This window comes from Perca fluviatilis, chromosome 9 (genome assembly GCF_010015445.1).
Source record: "Perca fluviatilis chromosome 9, GENO_Pfluv_1.0, whole genome shotgun sequence".
Taxonomy (NCBI): Eukaryota; Metazoa; Chordata; class Actinopteri; order Perciformes; family Percidae; genus Perca; species Perca fluviatilis.
The window spans coordinates 31,489,713-31,514,766 of NC_053120.1; the positions used below are offsets into that span (position 1 = coordinate 31,489,713).

The following is a 25,054-nucleotide window of genomic DNA, read 5'->3' on the forward strand; positions in this document are numbered from 1 at the left end:
GTAAACATTTTTACAAAATAGTAAAATTAATAAAACACATTTTCCCATCTCAGATATGTAGATTTTATTCATGTCACAAAGTTGTTAGAACTTCTAAACTTTCATTGACAAATAAATTAATCTTGACAACAGCAAGAAAGAAAACACTCTCCTACTCCCTAACATTGACAGTAGTTTTTATACATTCCATGTTACATTCTGTTTAACTCTTTCCTTGTTTCTCCAGTTCATAAGTGAACAAAAAAACACACTATAATAAGTTACACTGTCAGTTTAACTCTGTCCTTGTTTCTCCAGTGCACAGTGAACAAAAAAACACACTATGGGCCCTATTTTAACGATCTGAAACGCAAGTATGAAACGCAAAACACAAGTAGCTTTGTGGGCGGATCTTGGGCACTGTTGCTATTATACCGGCGGGATAAATGACTCTTGCGCCCGACGCAAATCTAAAATGGGTTGGTCTGAAGTAGCTAGGTGTGGTTTGGGCGTAACGTGCAATAAACCAATCAGAGCGTCATCTCTCATTCCCTTTAAGAGCAGGGCGCTTGTTCCATGGCGGATTGCTATTATGACGGCGGATTTGCCGGCGACGCTAGCGGAGCTGCCGGCGCAGATGCGGCAAAGTAATAAATGCCCGTCTTGGCCGAGTGGCGATGTTGCTGCGGCCTCGGGCGCATATCCTCAAGTCTGGAGAGGATTGCTGCAGCCATGGAGCGTGGGCCTCCAAACGCACCACCTGCTCCTGCTGTGCCCTTCCTCTTCCCCCACTCCATCTCCGTCCACTCGCTCCATCAGGAGCGCATCGCGCATTACTCCCGGACCAGATCCCGCCGTAGTTCAACATCACGTCTCCTTAAGTCCTCTAATATTTCCTCATTTATGTCATCAACACATCCATGATTCATGGAAATGTTGTGTAAAACACAACAAGCCACAAAGAATGCTGCGACTTTTTGAGGACTGTACTGTAGCCTCCTGATCTATCCAAACACCTGAAGCGCATTTTCAGTAATATTTTCCTTTGTAATTATGTATGGTTTGCAAAAATGGGAACTGCTGCATCCATTTAGATGAGAGAAGTGTATGCGTTGTGCACACGCTACATTATGGCCAAGCATGCGCCCCTAAAATAGCATCTGAATAACGCGCTACTGACTTTAGACTAGCGCCGCTGACTTTAGACCAGGTTTTTCCTGGTCAGTGGCGGAATTGTTTTCTGAAACTGCAGAATAGCACAAAGTAACGTTTGCGCCGGAACACGCCTCCTCTTTTCGCTGAACCACCCCCAGGAGCGCAAATACATTCCCTAATTTACCGACGTGCGTCTGTGGAGGGAAAAGTCCGCTGCGCGTCGGGTGCAAAATAGGAATGATACATGCGTCGGTGTACAAAGGCAATTGCGCCGAGTGCAAGATAGGGCCCTATAAGTTACTCTGTCAGTTTAACTCTGTCCTTGTTTCTCCTGTGCATAGTGAACAAAATAACACACTATAATATGTAAATTAACAGCTCTGGAGAGAGGGTGGATTGCCTAATGTGCTTATTGTGAGATTGATTTGTTTAGCAGATACATGAAACCGTTAGTGTGCATGAGTCACTTGGGCAGGGTTTCTCAAACTTCTTTTAGATTTAAAAGTTCTCAGGATACAAACAATTACTGAACTTTTCATCTGTCATGTGAAACTGGGTCATGTGGAAAGTGACCATGTCACTTGAAGTGTCTTTGCATGAAACAGTCTTACTTGTGGAATTCACGAAAGCAGTCCTTGTTTTTGTTGAGGCACAGGTGAACGGTGTACGTTGCACATTTAATTACAGTCTGGCCCTTGCAATGTGGGAGTTTGCAGGGTTGTCACTCACTTTCAACCACTGGCCAGTGACCCACACCATCTGAACGGACTTCCTGTGTCGGCATAACCGTAGCTGGACCTCGGATGTTTCTTCTTCTCAAGCTCCCTTTCAACATCCATTGAAGGCCGCCCCCTCTTCTTCTTTGACAGATCCTTCCCTTGCATGCAGAGTGCCTGTGCAATAGATGTTCTGAAAACAAGCAAATCCTTCTGCTTCTTTCTTGGGACTGTCAGTGACTCGCAATCCCGCCGATACAACAACCAGCTGTTGACAATGACGATGTCCACAAAGTGAAAAAAAAGTCTATGGTAGTACTTTTTTGACCTTATGTGGATGCGGTAATATGCAATCAGTGCATCAAGAGCATCAACGCCGCCCATGAACTTGTTGTACAGGCTGATGATGCTTGGGCATTCCACAGTCACTTTCTGTTTCAGATTTTGATCCCATCTTTCAATGTTGGAAACAGGCTGTGCAAAAGTGCTTGCAACGATCACCCCTCTGTTGTCAAACCATTTGACTGCTCTTATTTCCACATTGTCAACAACAACCTGTTGCTCTTCAAGTGTGCCTCTTCCCTTCTTCATTTCTGCATCTGCACTGAAACTGCACCCTCGCAGGCGACACTGCCGTACAGTCCCAAGAGCTGGTATCCCATTGTTTGCAAGAGCAACAAACAAATCCAAGGAGGAAAACCAGTTGTCAAAGTACACCAGATGATTGACAGCACCATGGATAACTTGTGCAAGCTTTAGCACAATGTTTCCACTTGCCCCAATGTCTGGTAGTCCTGGTACAGGCTCAATTTTCCCTGTAAATATGTCAAATTAATGCACCAGGCCTGTTGTGTCACAAAGCACAGAGATCTTGTATCCCCATTTGTATGGCTTATTGGGGATATATTGCTTGAGACTCGATTTTCCTTTGAATGGCACCATTTGTTCATCAATCGATAACATTTGGTCTTGAGGGAGAGCCTGAAATTTGGGGAGGAGTGAATCAATAAGAGACCTGACTTTGAAAAGTTTGTCACTGTTGTTGGGTGCCATGTTGTCATTGAAATGAATGAAATGTTTTATTTCTTCCCATCTGTCTCGGGACATCACATCAGCAACATGCGGTACTCGACATGCACTTGACCAGTACATTCTTGACCTTGGTAAATGGAAAACACTCATGTACACTACAGTGCCAATAAACTGCTCCAGTTCATTCTTATCCAATTTGAGGGCACCATTTGGATTTTGTTGTGTGCAATAAAGATTGCTTTGTTCCACAATAGTATCCAAAAGATCAGAATCAAAAAAGTTTCTGAAGTATTGAATGGGCAGTCTGATTGCATCAGCATCTGGAAGAGCACCTTGCCAAACTGGAATGTCTTTTGCAGACTTATTTTCCTTCACTGTCTTCCATACTACCTTTTGTCTTTTTGTAGTGGTAGCTGATTTCCCTCTTGCAGCAGTAGCACTGGTGGTAGGATGTACATCATGATTTCCTTCGGAGTCTTCATCATTGTTGCTGTTGTCAGTACTCTCACCATCGCTGCTTTCATCATGGTTTTCATCAACTGGTGTAGGAGTGTAGTCTTCATCACTATCCCCACTGTCACTGAGACAGCTGTCATCACTTTCGACTGATGGAATCCTGATTTTAAGTCCGCCTGGTCGCTTCCCATAGATCGTTGTTGTATTCATTATGTTCTGTGTTAAAACAAAGGACAGGAATTGCTTTTATATCCTAACATGACATTTTTATATACTTTTATATCACAACATGCTATTTTTATATACTTTTATATCCTAACATGCAACTTTTATATACTTTTATATCCTAACATGCTAATTTTATATACTTTTATATCCTAACATTCTATTTTTATATACTTTTAAATCCTAACATGCTATTTTTATATACTTTTATATCCTAATATGAAATAATCTGCCTAAATAAAATGCATGTGAGTGCTGAAAGCCATCTTAATACAGCATTATTATAGGTAAGTAATTGCTTTTATATCCTAACATGCTATTTTTATATCCTTTTATATCCTAACATGAAATAATCTGCCTAAATAAAATGCATGTTAGTGCTGAAAGCGATCTAAATACAGCATTATTATAGGTAGCCATTATAGCCGAATCCAGACGTTATGGACGAATGACGCAAATTTGCTACAAACATAAATCTACAAAGTACGTAAAACAATATTCGTCACATGAAGTCTATTTGAATAACATAGCTATAGAAGCAATCAATAAGCTGATACATATTTTTATCTTAGCACAACTTACCTCATTTTGGGAAATTTCTCCAAATTTGCGGCCTTTGGTTAGCGGATTTTGCTAACCAAACATTAGCTTCCGCGAACCGGATGTAGTTCCCACTCCAACCGGTCCTACGAGAAACCAGTGCGTGCAAAAGGTTCCTAGGTATGTATCGAATGTAAACAAACCGGCATTGGGGGAATACACACGCTATCTCGCCTGCAGTCGGAATGGAAGGGGTTTGATGCAAATTAGCGACAGTCGGCGTTAAGGGGCTAAGGACTAGACTTAATTCCAAACCCTTATTCATAATGCGAGAATATGTTTTACAACCATATGCACAAATCTCTATGAGCTATGTCTAATTCTAAATATCTTTCTACAATTAATGATCATACAGAACAAACATGACTCGAAAAATAAATAAGTGATTTCAATACACACTGAAAGCATATCTGTAAAACAATGTAGCCTATTATTCATGTTTTTTTTTCTCTCTCCCAATCTCGAAGATGACAAGTTACAGCACCAAAATAAAATGATTAAGAAGCTTTGAACACATTCTCACTCCCATCACGTAAAATATGGACGTTTGGTCAGGTGCCATAGTCGTCGTTATTGACGCTAAAAGTCTCCACCGCTGCACGGACCCCCCCCCCCGCCTCAACGCATTGCACAGGGCACACTTCACGGGGACAGCAGCGGAGGAAAAGCCCATTTCCTCCGTATCGTCCCACTTAATCTCCGGGTGCCAGTGCAACCATTTCTTACCATCTAAACAACTGCAATAGTAGGATTTAAATCAAACTCATGACAGCAATAGTGACAAGTAATGCATGTTAATAAAAATATATCGGAACACATTCAGAAGACAACGGAATAACTGTTAAACACGTTTATTTTGGATCAGAGCGGCAGCTGATTTAACACATAAGACTCGAGGATTAATCTTAGCCTGCCTGTTAACCTGCTCTGGAGCAGGCTAGCTGCAAAGTATAAATCGCCATGGTTACTTGGCTGGGTTTAATTCAACCTGCTTTTGTGCAACCAAATCAAAGCTAAATTCATCCAGGATAACCTGAATATCCCGGCTTAATCCCTTATCCTGGTTTTGTGCAACAGGCCCCAGCACTATTTAACATTTCAGACTGCCAAATCCATAAAATCCAGGCAAACTGCATTTTCCAAAATATACCACACTAAGGTAACATTGTGTTGGGTACCGGTAGGGTACAGATTCAATCATTGGGAAATTATCAAAGATGTTTTGTCAATATTAATAAAGTTATGAATATGGTTATTAATAACTTTACCAAATCAACATACAATCAAAACGGGGCACCACCCTGAACTTCAGGGGCCAATAAACGAACTGTGAAATCGTCTCATTTAGGTGGTGTTCTATGTAGCCAGAACAGTCTCATTAAAGATAAATGCACACACTACATTCACATATGCACACACAGGATTCATACATGCACACACATGATTCATAAATACACACACAGGTTACACAAATGCGCACAAAATTCACAAATACACACACAAAATTTAAAAAGCACAGAAGATTCACAAATGCATACACAATTCATAAATGCACACAAAATTCAGAAATGCACACACAATTCAGAAATGCAAACAAAATTTAGAAATGCACACAAGATTCAGAAATGCACAGGACAAGATTCAGAAATGTATTTCTGATGCACACACAAATATATCTTGATTTACAAACTGCTTGCGGTCTGTGAGCTGTGAAGCATTTGTGTGTGAATTTTGAGACTCCCCTGACGTGGCTCAACACACAAATGCATTTTTTTAAACAGGGAATGATCTGCAACCAATCAGATATCTCCCTTGTTTTAGCCAATCACAAGAACGCACCCCACGTGGGGGATTGTTTACTTATAAGCTAATTGAGAATGAGGAGGTGTCGTCAGGGCACAGTGCCCCTTCCTCCATTTTGAACTGCTCATGTTCATTGTTTATGTTGGTTGCGGAGGTCTTCATTTTAGAGACGTCGGATTTATCGGGTGGCTGCAATTAGAAGAAAGGACTTTACTTCGACCTAATCTCCCAGTCAATGAGAGTGTGTTGTCTTTATATTCATTCGGGTAAGTTCTCTTAAAATGTGTTTATGTTGTCGGCTCTTAAAGCCACGAAGTGCACTTAGCTAACGTTGTTGCCTAGCCTGCTAGCTAACTACAGTGATAGCTAAGCATAAGTGAATACACCCATGCTAATCATTTAACATAAGGCTGTTAGCTGGGTCGCTGTCTTTTGTGCCATTTGTGTTTGTAAAGTTTAATGTCCGGTGGCATTTTCATCTCTTTTTATAAGCCGTTACTGTATATGGGTAACGTTAGCAGTGATTTAGAAATGTGTGTTTATCAGTTGTAGCTGCAGGATGGGAGGTAAAGCTGCACCTTGTTTACTTCACTAGCAACGTTAAATGAAAGCTAAAATGTATAAGTAGTTTCCCATGTGAAGAGCATTCATAACGGTAAACATGTGTCTTGTGTTTGCTGCTGTCTTTTAACAGGGACTAAGGAACAAACGGAGGCTGCACTAGCATCACCAGAAGGGAGAGATGAGGAGGATAGGGAAAGCAAAAGATGTTGAATAGATTATTTGCTATATTAGAGATTGCCATTCAAAAAATAAATGTATCAAATTAACTGATTTGTCTGTGTCTTTAAGTTTTTGGCAAATGTTGACCATTTAACACACTTAACAACATGTTGGTTATGTTGGTTGTAGCATTGTAGCTTACAGTACTATTTAACCTTTCTCACTTGCAGTTTACTGCATATCATACTGCCTGTGGCAACCTGCATTAGCTGGTAGCGTTTACCTTGTTGTAGTTGCTGATCATATTTTGCACTGTATTTGTTTGAAAGCTAGAAGCTACTGGACAATGAGCTAATGTTACATACATGCAGTAAACTACAAGCTAGCTAATGTAAACTGTTAGCTACTGTAAGCTTAATGTAATTTAGATTAATTAATGCAATTCTCCTTACCGGTAAGTGTTATGACAACTACAAAGTACAAACATGAATGTTTGAAAAGTTTTTAATTCATTGACATGGGATAAATAAGAGAAAACGATAGCCTATCAGTGTCGGTAACATTACCTACCTTAGCACATTGCAGACAAAGTTGCCGACAGAATATTCTCCTCCTGCAAGCAGACTGACACTGATTCACTTTCTCCATCTCAACAAAACAAATTAAACAGCCCAGTTCACAGTTCCACATCAATTTCTTCAAGTGTTTTGAAATGCAGCATTCACACTGTTGCCCCCTATACAGTCTATAGTTGCCCCTGGTTACCGATAGTGTAGGTATGCCGAAATGGTGGACGGGCTCAGGCCATAGGCTCAGACATAGGCACCTCCCAATTCGTGACGTATGTCACGTGGGGTGCGTTCTTGTGATTGGCTAAAACAAGGGAGATATCTGATTGGTTGCAGATCATTCCCTGTTTAAAAAAATGCATTTGTGTGTTGAGCCACGTCAGGGGAGTCTCAAAATTCTTCAAATGCTTCACAGCTCACAGACCGCAAGCAGTTTGTAAATCAAGATATATTTGTGTGCATCAGAAATACATTTCTGAATCTTGTCCTGTGCATTTCTGAATCTTGTGTGTATTTGTGAATTTTGTGCGCATTTGTGTATCCTGTGTGTGTATTTATGAATCATGTGTGTGCATGTATGAATCCTGTGTGTGCATATGTGAATGTAGTGTGTGCATTTATCTTTATTGAGACTGTTCTAGCTCAATAGTGTTCCCTTTTTAAATACCGATCTTAATTAATTTGGTTAATTTATCTGGTATTCTAAAGGAACAGAAGGAAGGGTGAGTCAGAGCACAGACTGTGTTCAACCAGCTTGTTATTACAATAGGTTCACAAATAATCACAGACAACTGCTATTTACAGGATAATAGAATGTATTAACTTCAAAATCATCAATGGCCAATCAATAATCCTTTGATCAATTAAAATCAATATACCCTTTTATAAACTACAACAAAAAGCAGAAACAAAACCAACATGTGGTGAGATGGGTGTGTGTGTGTGTGTGTGTGTGTGTGTGTGTGTGTGTGTGTGTGTGTGTGTGTGTGTGTGTGTGTGTGTGTGTGTGTGTGTGTGTGTGTGAGAGAGAGAGAGTGAAAGAGGAGGGGGTGACGAGGTGTAGTCTAGCCAAAGATTACAAAAATGTCTACTCCTGTGAGCTGCACAAAACAATTTAACCCCAAGAGGGCGGTAGTGGTAGGCTAGGTCCAAGATTAGCCGTTAGCTCGTTCAGGCTAGGCTACGTGCTACAGACAATAGGCTAGGTGCTAGCCGGTTAGTTTATCTGTGAATGACTGAGGCAGCTAGTAAGGCTAGCTGCTAAAGCTAACGTGTCTGCAGCTTTGTGGCGGCGCCATGTGTGGCTAGGGGCTAGCTGTTAGCTAGGGTGAAACACATGAGCACACAAAAGAACACACTACAGAGCGCAGTTGTGAAGCTGAGCTATGCTATCGCGGGACTACGGTTGCTGGCTGAGACCAGCTGCTCACCGTAGCATATATGTTCTTTGTTACACATGATGTGGCTGGGGGGTTAGCCGTTAGCTTGTATATGTGTGTGTGTGTGTGAGATAGATTAGTGAAAGAGGAAAGAAGCACATTTACAGAAAGAAAAACACACTTGAATGAGAAAAGAAAAGGCACCTTGAGTCTTGATTTTCTCGCTCTGAAAATAAACTCTTGTATGCTAACAGGGGGATGTTTACATGTTTAGCCTCTCTGGTAAGCTAACAGCTGATCTGTTGCCTACACGGGTCCACGCCCTGACTGTCTCGTCACGCCGCGGTACCGTTGGTTCGGCTAACTAACGGGAGTTTTACTATCTCGCTCAGAACAGTAACTAAGCTCCATGGAAGGAGCTAGCAATGCAGCATTTACAGTTTACCTAAGCTACATTATTCAACACATCATCAACAAGTACCATGATCAAAGATACATTCACAGCCAAACAGATTAATAATCAAAGTGTGCAGTAAGAGCACCATATTAATCAGATCACAGTAATGGTAACACAAATAGCAACAATAGCACATTACTCATTAATAATACACACCCTGTTCTAATCTGCCCAGAACACTATTAAGCCTCTTACTTTTGGAGAAAATACTAACTCTTAGCACACGCATACAGTGTTTCTACTGGAATTCATAGTCTTTGGATCAGAAAAAAGTTTTACTACTGTGAGTCTGTTCAGTTTTAACGTTACAGATATCACAGAGCTAATGAACAATTCAGATACATAACACATTTTGCAATGTGCATTTCAACACATTTTAACTCACTATGACCACTACTACTGTCATTACTAAACATTGTTCCAAAATATGAACAATAACGTTGCCGTCAGTGGGCTTACTTGCTAGCTAAACACTGCTCCAGCACATAAACGGTACCTTAGAATGTTTTGTGAAACAGGTGATTTAAATTCACCGCTCATTTAACATTCTTTATCATGTTTGATTTGAGCAGTATGCATCCCTACTAAATAAACCTGATAAACAGTTTAAACAGTAATGTTAATACAGCATGTCGGGGGAATATAACGTCTCCTGCAGCGGGGAGTCAGAGGGGCCGCAGCGTTGGCTACCATTAGCTTCTTGTCTCACCTGGGCTCTGATAAACAGTAAATTCAGCAAATTCAGTGACCATAACGCTACTTTCCAAGCGACTGTAGCTGTTAACGTGGTTTTCATGGTATATCAGCCGCCGAGGCTTTCGTTGCTGTTTGTCACTCTGCCTGAGCAGAAACTACTTTACTCGCGCTGTTGTTTATTTGGGGGACATTCTAAAATGCTTAATGTGAAAAAACGCTTAAAATGAAAAATCTTAACGTGGTTTAATGTACTTTAACAACGATCAATGATCACCAAATTTCTCTTTGATATTGCTCCTCATAACCATTGAAAACTAAATAAATTCCAAAAATAAATTCCAATTATTATGGACGTTATCTGAAGAAGAAAACGTTAATGTGAGATAACTTCTATAATCGTTGGATTTCGGTTTAGTTTTTCTGACAGGCTTAAGTGTTATGTGAAATTTGGTGATCACTGATCGTTAATGTATAAATGTATATAGCGCAAACACTGGTATGCTACATTTATTTACCCGCCACCGTGGCATTTGGCGGGTGGCAGGTGCTAATTTCCATCCCTTGCCTCGCCTGTAAAGTGGACGAGAGCAGAAAGTTACAGAAACACTCACATCCTGTTAGGTCCCATTGCGATTTAATAAAATTTTATCGGACCCAGATATATCAGCTTGTACAGTCTCCAGTTGTTTTTATTATGACAGAATAGCTGTCAAAATTCTCTACCTGCGATTTGTTGCTGATGTTAATAAACGACAGCCTTTAGATGATCCATAATCTGAACGTATTTTAATATATTAGGGGCGTCGAAAATAGTGGGCGCTTATTAGTGGGCGCTATAGAGCCAATATACCACGCCCAGGCCTAAATATGATCTCAGATCAAAGTTCTTACTATTTTGAACATGAATTTGAGTTTTTGTGCATCCAAAAGTAACAAAACACCTGTTCGTAAAATGAAAATGAATGTACGAAATGATAAAAAATTAAAAGCTTTGCAATTTAGCTTCGCAATTTAACTTCGCCAAAGTCTTTGGAGTATACTGACAAATTTTGAAGTCAATCCGCTTAATTCTGTAGGAAGAGTTCGTTAAAGTACAACCCCTAAAAATTGTCAAAATTGTCCAAATATGCAAATTCAATTTAAAATGCCGAACTTCCTGTTGGGTTTAGGGGCTGGCTCCATGAGGCTTTTTTGTAAGGTTGGACAGCATACATATGCATACCAAATATCATAGGTCTAGGTGAAACACACTGCTGGGGCTAATTCTTTGAAATGTTTTAGAGGGCACTATTGAGCCAATGTATGACAATGGATGACCATGTATGTTCGAGTTACAAAAACTTTCTTTTTCATGATGTAACATCAAAGTTCGCAGTGCCGCCACAGCGACACCCTTCGACAGAAAATCAGATTGTTCAAATGAGGCATCATCATGGTCTTAAGGCTTTCCTGAACACTTTTGAAGTGGATCTGGTCAACCCGCTAGGTAGAGGACATCAAAGTGTAATGACTGTAACTTCCTGTTGCCAGTAGGGGGTACTATGATTATATCTCAATATTTTATGAAGATGTCTTCAGGCCAGGACCCTTATAAAGCCTGAGCAGTTTGGGGCAGATATGACAATGAAAAAAAAAAAAATGTCTTGATGTCTTGATACGATATACATGCCTTCTAATTTTTTTTTAATTGCCTCTACGTGAAGGTGAAAGGAGGGGCTTTAACTGGTTTAACTGGAAAACTCATAGGGGGCGCTATTGAGCCAATTTGCCATGCCCTAGGCCGAGACAAATATCAGATCGCAATTTTCAGTGTGTGCGTACCAATTTTCGTGTGTTTTTGAGTAGCCAAGAACCTCTATGTTCAAACACATAAAAGAAGAAGAAGAAGAAGAAGAAGAAGAAACATTAGAATTTCAATAGGGCCTTCGGCCCCGATGATGTTTAATAATAAAAATATAAAACAATAGGGTTCTACCCCTTTGGTTTCAAGTTCTGAAAAACCAGAACTTGAATAAAAATTTCCTAAAAACAATTGGAAAGATAATATAATGAACAATGGTGAGTTCAGTCATTGTGAAGCCTTCATATATTTAGGAGACCTTGAGCTTTCTGTTTAACTTCGTGGTATGATTTTTTTTTTTTTTTTTTTTGCAGACCCCAGCAGGGCCATTCCTTGTGGCTTGTCCAGCACTGTGCCAAAGACATCTTGATGGCTCTTGCCTTCCTTCACAGGGAAGGCTATGTCCACGCTGACCTCAAGCCACGCAACATTCTCTGGAGTGCTGATGACGAGGGCTTCAAGCTCATTGACTTCGGCCTCAGTTTCAAAGAGGGAAATCAGGTGGGTGTGCCTGGGAATTTGAAGGTCAGTATAATAGAGCAGGCCTCACTTGGGTGAGAGAGCTAGAGATGTGACCGCAAAGAGAAGAGATCACTTCTAATTAAAAAAATTGCATAGAACATTAAAGCTGCTTTGCCTGGCCATAAGCAACCGACATGTTTCTTTAATTCTGAGTTTAAGTGCACTATTGCAGATCAGATACATTTTTACCTCGTCCAAACAAACTAGTGTGTGTTGAGTATTGTGAGCTCCTCTTTCTTTGGCTTGCTCATCAATAAGGTTATACCCAGGTCGACTTTGTGTTTGAATGGGGTAACCCTCCTTTATCTACTCGGCTTCGCGACCCAGGTAGCGAGTTGGGTTTGATCAGGGTAGACTAGTCTTGATTTCAATGTGAATTGCGCTGGGGCGGGACAAATTATGATTGGTTGGAAATGACAGTGGGGCAGTCTTCACCGGTCCCCGCACACTTTGAAGAAACAACAACATAGACTTTATCTCACTGTGCTTTACACTGGGTTTTCACCATAGACTGTATAAAACTAGGATTTTCACAGGCAGCTTCAACGACAGCAGATCGGAGCAGTTTAATTAATTTCTGAACAGCCGCTGGCAGTGTGTGCCCGGATGTTCAGTAGACTGCGTTTTGCAGAATGGTTGCGGAGTTTCAGAGGAAAAACTGCCTGTAAAAACCCAGAGTAAAAGTAAATGTATGAAAATAAGTTTTGTTTAATTCTCTCGGCACTGCCGCTCTTACTCCCTCTCTCTGGCATGAGACACCCGTGCAGAGACTGCAATTTGTCATCAATGAAAAGGGAACTCTCTGCTGAGTTCAATGATATCCCACATAATAGTGTAAATCAAACGGGTCATAATTTATTAAAGGGGGCATGGCTTAAGCATAGGGAGCGGGTAAAACCATGACCAATGACAATGGAACTCTCTGCTGAGTTCAATGATACCTCACACAAGACTCTACCTTAAATGGTTCAAAAGGCATAAAATGGGGCGTGGTCTCAGTACATGGGCGTGGTTAAAGTATAGGGGCCAGCTCAGTATCGCACGACACACATAAGTTTCATGTAAATTGGATGCTGTTTGTCATATAAGGCTGATTTCCTGTTGCCAGCGGGGGGCGCTATGACCAAAAGTCAATTTTGGCCTATAGATGACCTCAGGGCTGGACTCTTGTCAATCGTGAGAAGTTTTGGGCAGATATGACAATGTACACTAAAGTTACAACAACTTCTAAATGCTCAAAATGGCCGCAATGCCCACACTGTTAGATGAAAACTCAAGCTTTTAATAACTTTTCATCGTTAATACAGGGCTCCAGACTAACTTTTTTCTCTAGGAGCACAGTGGCCCCCAACTGAAAATTTTAGGGTCGCAACCAGAAAATTTAGGGGCACACACTGTAAATCAACATGCTAACCAAATATTCACATTTCTACTAATTTCCACTGTATTACTAATAAATACTTTGATAATAGATGCAGAAATTACAATGTGCTGTTTCAAATTCAGTGTCACTTTTGAAGATTCAACATAGAAGGCACCATTGCTGTCATGACAGTAAACAAAATATAAAAAAAATATACCAGCTCTAGTCTACAATTACAATGAATTCAACTTAAAATTAAACATGCATTGTTTAGGCTACTATCCTTAGGGTTGGGTACCTTTCGCATCTGAACCAATATCGGTACCGATACCTGAAATTCGGTTGCAGTTACCTATTTTCTGTACTTTCCCTCTGTAATTACAAAACAATTTTTTCAGTTGTAAACATGAATCCAAACCTATTTATCCTATGTACTTAGAACATTATGTTATTTTATTAGAATATGTTTCACTCTAAAGAAATTAAACAAAAATAAAACCCCTCCCTCTCTCTTCCCAAACCCGTCCCTACAACCTATTAAATTGACACTGTAACTTTTTTAGTTTAGTTTTATTTTCATGACCGTTTTCAATTGCTCTTTTATGTTTCATGTAAAGCACTTTGAATTGCCTTGTTGCTGAAAGGTGCTGTAGAAATAAAGTTGCCTTGCCTTACAACCTCAGCCAGTCACTAGGGCACATAAACCACTGTACCTACTGCTTGTCTCAGAGGAATTGTAACGTCAACAGCACCGCGACCATTTTCGGCTCGCCATTAATAGCATATCGCAGCAACGCTGTCTGCGTGAATTAAAAAAAAACTGTAACCATACTTGCATCCACTTTATCGGCATTGCCGTGACTCACTGTGACTTCAACAAAACTGCAGAGCCGACGTAGTTTGCACCGTCCGCACCTCTGCGAGTGTGTAAGTTTGTGTCAGAGCTCTGCTCTCTGTCAATTTTCAGAGAGGACAGATAAGCTTGCGTGCTCAGGTACCGACATTTAATGGGTAAAAAAAGGGGGCAAATTTACTGGTCGCACATGTGCGACTGGATGTAAAATTCAGTCGCACACTCTAAAATTTTGGTCGCAAAATGCAACCATTTGGTCGCAGTCTGGAGCCCTGGTTAATAATAGTGATCCCGCATTTATGAAATTATTTGGCCCGCCCCAGCCCGCCCCGCACCACTTTATCTATTTTTACAACCCGCCCCGCACCTGCGACCATTAAATAGACATGCACTGTAATGGAAATGAAAACATCCTTTGTTACAGCCTGAAAGTGCAGAAACATCGCCCTTTTAACTGACAACAACAGACGATTATGAATATAAATTAAATAGACCATAAATCAGGTCATGTGATAAACAATTTAAACATTTAAAGCAGCGTTTATAATCATCTAAAAAAAAAATCTATCCGATTTGTATAGGCCAACAGTTTACAACCTAGTACGCTACATATAAACAATGAACTTTGTTTAGTTTTTTTTTAACACACGGGAATGTTCATTTGCCGTTTTTGCGTTCGCTGTGCAAAAAAAGAATGGCATCCACTGTACCGGGATTTAATCTGTTTCTCCTAGACTCTAGCACCCGGCCAGCAGAGCTGAATGTGCGCTCGCTTGATGCGCTTGTGGCCGGGATACAGAGTATCATTTTTGAAAGCTTGGAAAGCACAGGAAAGGAGATTGACTGGGAATGCCAGAATTTTAGAATCTCCTCTCCGTCCCAAAAGAACTGTCCCTCAATGTAGCGCTGAACCTCGTCTTTCCCGGCGGCAACGTCACTTTCATCCTCCCACTCACTAAAATCATCTCTTTTTCTTTTGACTCGCTCGGCTTCGTCAACTAAAAAATAAAATATAACCATATTTATCCTTCACTTACCACTGTCAAATTCCCTGACAAGTCTTCTGGCCTGGTCGTACACAGCGTTTCTCTCCTCCGCTTGAAACATCTTCAGGGACTTAAAACGGGGACAAAGAAAGTTCCAAGCTTGTGGGTGACGCTGATGGAGATTTTCTCGTTTAGCAGCTGCGTTGCCTGTGCCCGAATATAAACCATGTACTCCGGATCACCGTATTGGGGCTCGCAGTGTTTCTTCAGTTTAAAAAAAAAAGTACGACAAGCTGAATAGTTGGATACGTATCACCCTCCAACTCTTCACTCGCAGATTTAAAAGGCAGCAAAAACTCAGTAACTGTTTAACACATCCAGCTGAATGCCATCCATTCTGTGGAGCTGATCTTTCTCCTGCAAGGCCTGTTGGATTTCATGATACTGTTTACTGACTGACTGCATCATCGCAACTTTACTGTTCCAACGGGTTTCACATTCTTGTATCACGGTGTGTGGGAGTTGTAGCCTACTACAATCCCGGATTTTTTCAGGTATGTCACAAGGCTTTTGCACTTTGCAATGACATCATTCAGAGTTGCGCATATATGTTGGCGTGTTCTCTTTTACATCAAATGTGTGTTTGAGAATGATATTAATGACGTGGGCTGTGCACGGCACCCACTTGTAGCTGCGAAGGGCAGCTTTTATGTTTTCTCCCTGGTCACTTACAAACATTACTTTTGATATGCCGGCAGGTTCAATACCAAAGTCATGCAGCTCATTAATAATTTGCTCGTGGATGTTGTGCGCTGTCTTTTTGAGAGTAGAGTCAAATTCAGCTGTGCGTACGACTCTCCAATTTCCAGTCGTCATTAATGAAGTGACCAGTAAACGCCGTGTATGATCGTTTGTTGAACTCATCGGTCCACATGGCTGACATTTTTTATTTTGTTTTTAATGACCCGCCCCAACCCGCCCCGCAAATAAAGTGACAATTTATTTACCCGCCCCAACCCGCCCCGCGGGATCCGCGGGTTATGAGACGATCCGCGCATCACTACTGGTTAAGGTCTTGAGATGGCACAAAATGAATTTAAAGTCGATCGGATGAAATCTCTAGGAGGAGTTTGTTAAAGTACAATGTCAAAATGGCCAAAATCACACTAATTTCAACTTCAATTCAAAATGGCAATCCTGTTGGGTTAAGGGTATGGCTCCAATTACCTTTTTTGTCGTTTTTTTCGTTAGTCTACGTTAAATGTACTGCAGGGGCTCAAATTTTTAAAGTTTTGTAGGGGGCACTAGCGAGCCATTTTGGTGCGCCTATTCCTGAAACCCTTAAAACACGTACATTTTAACCAGGCTTGATGCGACCGCCAATTTTGGTGAGTTTTTGAGTATGTTAAGCCCCTCAAAAAGGCGATTAATTTGCCGGGTAAAGAATAATAATTCCTTCAGTTTCAATAGGGCCTTCGCCGCTGTCGGCACTCTGGCCCTAATTAAAGCTGCCGTTGGATGGGCCTTCGCACCCTGGTGAGCTTTATTTATCCTTACTGTACAATGACAGATTCAAGTAGCTACAAAACATTAGTTCTGCTAGTATACAGATGGACTGGAGTATGTGACAAGTTAGCTGTTCACTGAATATGATGTGCAAGCCCCGCCCATTTCGAGAACTTAAGGTTATTGTTATGGTTGACCCAGGTGATCTCTGAATTGTCATGATATACCCATGTAGACTGTCTTGGTTTGAATTTCCAAAAGGAGGATTGAACCCTGATCAGAAAAACCTAGCCCAACCCTGGTAGGTGGTGTAAAAGAGCTATTCATCTTTCCCACACTGGGTGTTAGATACTACACATCTGCCTCCTTTCTGAAATTTGAATTTTGAATTCAGACCTAAAGAATTTGAGTTTTCAATTTAAATAAATCTGCATATATTTTAATTCTGTTAATGTCTTTTCATTTATTTTAGTGACACAGTTAGGAAAAGCTTTGTTAAATTAAGTAAATGTTACTTTTCTGTATTGTTTTTATACTGTAAGATTACATTTGGACCACCAACAATGTACTATGGCCACCAAGTTTAGGGGCTTGGTGACTCTGGGGCCATTGCTTCAAAAATATTACCTTTACCTGATCGAATGTTGATTCTATCTCTCTCTCTGTCTGCCTCACCTCCTCCAGGATGTCAAGTACATCCAGACAGACGGGTATCGTGCTCCAGAGGCTGAGCTTCAGAACAGCCTCGCTCAGGCCGGGGTGGAGGGGGACTCAGGCTGCACAACCGCTGTGGACATGTGGAGCCTGGGCATCATCCTGTTGGAGATGTTCTCAGGAATCAAGCTCAAAGACACCGTCCGCTCGAAGGAGTGGAAGGTATGACAAGCTCTACTCAGGGTGGATTGTTGATAATGATTTAGTAGAATCAGACCATTTCAAAATGTGTAAATGTTTTTTAACATGTAAAATGTCTTTACCATCCCTTGCACAATTATTCATTATTAGAGTACCAAATGGATGTATAATAAGAACTGGAAACAGTGTTCAAGGCAGAGCCCTGTTTAGTCCCATGAGAGTTCTTCAATGGCGCATGAAGCCTTCATGGAGCCAAACATTACCCAGATTATTGGCTCTGCTCCCCACTGTGCGACCTATACAGCATGCGCACTAGAGACCTCCGATGGCCAATGATTAAATGATTTAATCGTGCAGCTCTTCTATACTTTCCAAATGTTATCGTTCTGAATGGATCAAATTCCAATGGTGAAACCAGTCATTTTGGGGAGTTGTGACACAAGTCTATGGGGAAAAAGTATTTTTGGGCCAGAGGGCATCACATGACAGTCCGGGAGTTGCATTTCTTCTGTTTAGCCACTAAATACAAGAGATTTCTCCCTGGCACTTTCATGATCGAGCCAGAATAATAATAATAATAATTAAAGCTGTAAGCAGCGTTGGACGGGCCCTCGCGCCTCTGCGCGTCGAGGTTACTGGTGGATGCCACTCCTTGCGACCTTGCATTGGCGCAGCATTCAGACACTGCAAATCATCACCAATGAAAAGGGAACTCCCTGCTGAGTTCAATGATACCTCACACTCTGCAAACTCAAAGACTCTACGTCATACAGTTCATTACCTGTGAAAGGGGGAGTGGCCAAAGCATAGGGAGTTGGGCCAAACCATCACCAATGAATAAGGAACTCTCTGCTGAGTTCAATGATACCTCACACAAGGGTCTGCATCAAATGAGTCATAAGTTGTAAAAAAGGGGCGTGGCTACAGCATTGGGGGCGGGTCAAACCATCACCAATCAAAAAGAAACTAGCGAGCCATTTTGGTGCGCCTATTCCTGAAACCCTTAAAATACGTACATTTTAACCAGGCTTGATGCGACCGCCAATTTTGGTGAGTTGTTGAGTATATTAAGCCCCTCAAAAAGGCTATTTATTTGTCGGGAAAAAGAATAATAATTCCTTCAGTTTCAATTGGGCCTTCGTCGCTGTCGGCTCTCTGGCCTTAACTAGAACTGCAAGCAGTTATGACGGGGTCCAAGCCACCGATGCCAGTCGCCCCCGACGCCCCGGGGAGCGTGCGAAAGCGGAACCCAAAGCCTGGCGGTGGGGAGGCAAACATCAGTAAACATGGAGAGGTGTGAGCCACGACGTCTGCGGTACATTGCCGTTGCAAATGTAGTGGTTAACAGTTCATCTCCATGCATATACAGACTACCTTTAACAATTCTCTGCAATAAACAAACTTCTTAACCCCCCTGACTACAGGGGACAGCAGAGAGAACTGAGAGAGTGACTGAGATGGTGGAGGGGGGGAGGCAGGTGTGGTGGTTGAAGGAGCAGGGGAGGTGGTCAGGTTGTTGTAAATGGTGTCATAGGCGCCGATTTCTATTTTCCTCTGTGAGTGCTCATGGCGCACACCCTTTAAAAAAAAAAAAGTAGTCAAAAATGGTTTGCATTTCAGAACCTTAGGAAATGGACAGTGGCCGACACACGCACCTATTAACTCGATAATTATGCCGTAAAGTAGGCTTTCAACTCAGGACAGCGCCACTTCTCACAAATACAGATAGGATTGGAGATGAAAAGTTTAACTGCCACGTAACCGCGATCAGCTTCGTGGGAAATTAAGACTCAATGCCACCGACATAACCAAACGCTCCACTTAGCACCAACGGCAATGTTTAATTTTAAATGAATGTAGCCTACTGGCAGTCTGGCACACGTGGGTGGTCAGTATTTTCCGTGGGTGCTCGAGCTCCGGAGCACCCATGGTATCGACGCCTATGAATCGTGTTGATTTTGGATTGAAAAAAGAAAAGAGAGTTGCATTTGTTCACTGTGAAGGTTGTAGAAACTTTAGCAGGTGGGTTAAGAAGTGTGTTAATTGTAGAAAAGAAGTGGAGCACGCAAAAGCAAAAACCAAAACGTAACGGTAGGAGGCAAACATCAGTAAATATTGTGAAGTGTTAGCTGCAAGGTCTGTGGTACAATCCCATTGCAAATATCCCATTAACATTGATTAAGTAAAAGGGCCAAAACTGGTCTACGTTGAATAGCGCTCCCTAATGGCCGATCTTTACCAAATTTGGTACAGAGTGTGCTGAACAAGCATCACAAGTGTTGATAGCCTTTACTGTTGCAGAGATATTACAATTGCAAATTTACCTTTGAAATATATTGAGTTATTGGCCAAAACAAATAAACATTGATTATAGCGCCCCCTAAAGGCCGATCTTCGCCAAATTTGGTACAAAGCATCGTAGTGCAATGCTGAACAAGGATCTCAAGTTCTTTGCTGATAACATTTAATTTGGTTGAGATATGATATATGTGTGTGATAGCTAGCTAGGAAAAATTGTTTGGTCGTCAAATGCGCATAGTTTAACGTAGCAAAATTCTTTGAGTAACTTTTGGTCAGGGCCATCTGGAGATGCTATGTACCAGGTTTCGTGCAAATCGGTCGCACAGCCTAGGACGAGTTTGAAAAAGTTGGTTTTAGACATTAAGCAATATTGCGAAAATAGTTTTCAGCAGAAATGGGCGTGGCCTATATCACGTGATTCAGCTTGATTCAAGGAACACGTGGATGTAAGAATTTCTAATGTGCGACGTATAATGTGGGAGTTAAAGGCAGAAAACCATTATAGTGCCACCTAGTGGTCCACGTGTAATTTTTGGTAGATGTGATCCATCACCCATTGTCCATCTACCCTGTAAATTTAAAGTTGTTCACATTAGTGTAAGTGGTGAATCTAGACTTGGGTTCCATAGGCCACGCCAACGTTGACCCCTAAGTACCCCACTCTAGGGTTGGCCTCAGGAGTGGCCCTAGATGGTACCCATCAAATTTTGTATAAATCGGATGAGCCGTTCATGAGATATAAACTTTTTGTACTTGTAGTGCCCCCTAGTGACCAATTTTCGTAAAATGCGTGGGGGACCTCCAGAGGGTCATGGCAAACAAGAATCTAATGTTTGGCGTTAAAAGCATTTATTTTGGCCGAGAAATGGCAAAGTTGGTGTTTTCATAGTGATTTCATAGCCTTGCTACCGCCGGGTTCTTCCAGACTCAGACTTGAACCCCTAATGATGATGATTAATAATAATCCTTAGAAAAACAATAGGGTTCCACAGCTCCGCTGGAGATGTGTACCATGTTGCCTTGCATACACGGTTCCTATGCCCCCTCGGGCTTGGACCCCTAAAAATCCATAGAAAAACAATAGGGTTCCACAGCCCTGCTGTGCGAACGGCGTAGCTTTGCTACCGCCAGTTCTTCCAGACTCGGGCTTGGACCCCTAATAATAATTTAATTTATACCAACATTTAGGGTACACCCCCAAGATTTTTTTTGTACGTCTGTTTCTTATGCCCACCAATTTAGTTAGTCTACGTGAAACTTGAACTAACAAAACAGTGGACTTCAACTTGTTTGTTTGACCCTTTGGAAATAAATAAAAATACTTTTTTTTCAGAAGTCACATATATTTGATGATTCAAAGAAGAAGAATTAATTCGAGCAATTGGTGGACTTGTGATTTCTGACATAGACAATGTGATTTAGTTTTTGCTATTTTGAAAAATGTTTGCATGTTTAAAAAGGTAATTAACAAAGTTAGAGGAAGGCTATTTGTATTTATATTAAAAAACAATAAATATACATTATAGGACTATATTAAATGAATAAAGGACGTTGGTCGAAGTTTCACAAGTTTTTAATGAATTGTTATGAGGAAGGAAAAGTCAAATAGAGCAGAACCTTAGTTGCAAAAGAAAGATAGTATCCTTCAATCTGGTTTCCTCCTCTTTAGGATAACAGTACTGCCATTGTAGACCATATTTTTGCCAGCAACAGTGTGGTGTGCCCTGCAATCCCTGTCTATCACCTCAGAGACCTTATCAAAAGGTAAGTTGTCACACATATAGCTATTAATTCAGACTGCTTCTCAATGACCTCTATGCTATTTACTATACTGTGTATTGACCTGCTTACCTGTGTAAGCAAAGGAATATGGTCTATCGTAATTTTGTTACACTGGACTTTTCTTACTTTGTGTCTGTAGCATGCTTCTCAATGACCCAAAGCAAAGATGCACTGCTGAAACTGCCCTGCTGAGCCCATTCTTCAGTATTCCCTTTGGTATGTGTCAATATTTGAGACGTCCTCCAAGATTAATACATCTCTGAGTGAACCATATTTACTGTTTTGTGTGTGTGTGTGTGTGTGTGTGTGTGTGTGTGTGTGTGTGTGTGTGTGTGTGTGTGTGTGTGTGTGTGTGTGTGTGTGCGTGCGCGTATGTACGTGCGCATGCCTGTGTAAGCTCCTCGCATTGAGGACTTGGTTCTGCTTCCCACGCCTGTCCTGCGTCTGCTTAACCTGATTGAAGACAGCCATCTGCACAATGAAGAAGAGTATGAAGGTACAACACCATATATTTTTTCTGTCCTTAAATTATGAATGACTTAGTGAATTTCCTGATTTGATTTCCTGTTTTTTCCAAGTGTAAGAGAGGTAAGTCAAAATGTCTGTCATTGTTTCTCCCAGACATCCTGGAGGACATGAAAGAGGAGTGCCAGAAGTATGGCTCAGTGGTTTCTCTGCTCATCCCCAAGGAGAATCCAGGGAAAGGACAGGTTAGACTGTTATTCTATAAACCCACAATCTTTAAAAAAATCATTTCAGTTAAACAAAAACTTATGGAGTTATAATAGTAAGAAATACTATTTATTTCACAGCTATTTTTTATCACAGAGAATCCTACATTGTGTTTAAGATGTGCAGACTTCCTTAGGTCGTAGCACACCAAACTTTATGAAGACTTTATGAAGAAGGGGCCAATATACTCTTTTTTTAGTTCAAGTGGTATATAAAGATACAGATGATTTTAGCGTTTATTCTGTTAATGGATTTGAGTAGGATAAGGACCCTTACTACACTGGTACAGTGGTCTCTCCTTTAACTAGTCTACTGTATATCGTCAACGTTTTATTTACGGGATTGTTTCGGTGCCACCGGAGGTTCCGCCGGATGTCCCTCATTTTCGGCCAGATGTCCCTCACCTTCCGCTTTCTTTGTGTTGGCATTCTAAACTCCGGTCATCCTCCGAGCTAGAACTGACAATCAAATTATATTTATCTTTTTTTGAGTAAAATTCTCATCGCAAGCTCGAAAAGCCATTTTAATTCCAGAGGTCGCCTCCCTACGTGCACGTTCCACTAAAACAAGTTCCCGAGGCTATTTTGCCTTGTGCCACCCAAGGCGATTGTGATTGGTTTAAAGAAATACAAATACAGCAGGGCACATTTTTCTCCTGTGCTGGAATGTTGTGTGGACTAGCCAGAGCTTCCTCCGCAGCATTGTGGAGGTAGGTCTGGCAATGAGAGACTACTCCTTTACTTACCCCCAATGTCTACTGTGTGCAGCAGCTGCATGGCTTTCCACTCTGGTGCAGGAGATGATCCGCTACCATTCACTTATGAGTGTATATAAATGCTTTTAATTTTCTCATTTGTATAATTGTAATTGTCTTAAAATAAATTTTTAGTGATACTATTCATGTTATGTGTCTCAACATATAAACAAAGTATTTTTGTTTGTAGCAAGTGAGAGAGAGAGAGAAGAATGCTTGTTAAACAACAAAACATTAGACAAGTAGACATCCGAGGTTAGCACACGTTCAGTTATTTACCTATTAATTCCTCAACATGTCCTGTGTGTTTCCATCAGGTTTTTGTAGAGTATGCCAACTCCAGTGACTCCAAAGAGGCTCAGAGGCTGCTGACGGGCCGCACCTTTGATGGGAAGTTTGTTGTGGCTACCTTCTACCCTCTCAGTGCCTACAAAAGAGGTTACTTGTACCAGACTGTGCAGTGAAGTCCTACAGCTCAATTTACACCTCTGCACTGTTTGCAAGAAAAACACAACTCAATAGGCTACCACAGGGGAGAAGTAATTTATCCCTTTGAAAATAACTACAGCCAACCCAGAGTTATGAGTGGTTGCCCTGCAGTTTGAGTTCAAATGATTCCGTTATTAATGAGCGTAGTTAAAAGTTCTGCATGTCATTCATGTGTTTTTTTTTGTTTTTTTTACAGTAAATCTGTGTTCCATGCAGAGTGTAAATTGAACTCAGCTATGAGAAGTGTACAGCGACACTTTATTTCTTCTTTCTCCAGTCTGCACTGCTGTTGTCAGTGCACATCCATCTAGTTCTTATAGGTTAAAGGCACCAATCTCATTTATTGACTCTGTGGTCTGGATACAGCAGTTCCTTCCATTTCACTCTCATTCATTCATAGAAATTACCATAATAAAAGAATGTGTAATTAAGACAAGTACAATCTTCTCTAGAGATGCACCGATTACAATTTTCTAGGCCGATTCTGATTTCCGATTTTTCATTGAGTTTGACCAGCCGATACCAATTTTAGCTGATTACGATTTCTTTTTTTCTAACCACTTTACAGCACACACAAATACTCATTTTCTGTCTTTTTTTTAATAGAAAATTTTACATTACGCATAGAACATAGAAATGTTTTTGAATAGATAATCAATCGCTATAAAATAGAACTATAATTACTCCTGGTGTGGGAAATTAACACACATCTAAAGTGCAATGTTATGGAAGAACCATTTCCTTCTTTTCACATCCAATATCCAACAAACTAAACTTCTGTATGTATGAAAACAAGGAAAACAGGTAATGGCAATAAAATAATATATAAATAACAAATAAAAATAAAATAAATATAGCCTTAATACAGTTTAAAGATATTTCTCAAAACACACACACAGGCCTGTTTGAACGACAACAGTAACGTTACCTGAAAACAGCGTGTAGTTCCTTTTTTAGCAAGTTTGCTTTATGTGTCATTGTGCATAAATATGAACACTACCATTGCTGTCAACAGGCTTATCTGCTAATGTTAGCTACCGACGGTTACCTCGGAACAATCCAGCAAATTGACGGTATTCTAGAGTGCCGTTACCTGAAACAGATGATTTAACGTCACCCGCTCATTTTACACACAGTTTAGCAACAAAACTAAACGCTGAGGGAAGATTACTAAGTTTTTAATGTTGGTTTTGAGAGGTATGCATCCCCACTAACCTGGAAAGCGTTTTAAACAGTAACATTAATACAGCAGCCAGCGGGGCGTCAAAGGCAGAGGGACCA

The 25,054-nt window shown here is 40.9% G+C and overlaps 1 protein-coding gene across 1 annotated transcript in view; it reads left to right on the plus strand.

Moving 5' to 3' along the window:
• uhmk1 (U2AF homology motif (UHM) kinase 1) overlaps positions 1-24,204 on the plus strand; it is a 110,144-nt gene extending 85,940 nt beyond the window's left edge. The window contains exons 3-9 of the mRNA XM_039810883.1: positions 11,945-12,131; positions 17,545-17,736; positions 21,686-21,780; positions 21,938-22,014; positions 22,196-22,294; positions 22,420-22,508; positions 23,602-24,204. Coding sequence (XP_039666817.1) covers positions 11,945-12,131; positions 17,545-17,736; positions 21,686-21,780; positions 21,938-22,014; positions 22,196-22,294; positions 22,420-22,508; positions 23,602-23,748 — 886 coding nt within the window. The 3' untranslated portion in view covers positions 23,749-24,204. The remainder of the gene's footprint in view (positions 1-11,944; positions 12,132-17,544; positions 17,737-21,685; positions 21,781-21,937; positions 22,015-22,195; positions 22,295-22,419; positions 22,509-23,601) is intronic.
• The last annotated feature ends 850 nt before the right edge of the window (positions 24,205-25,054 follow it).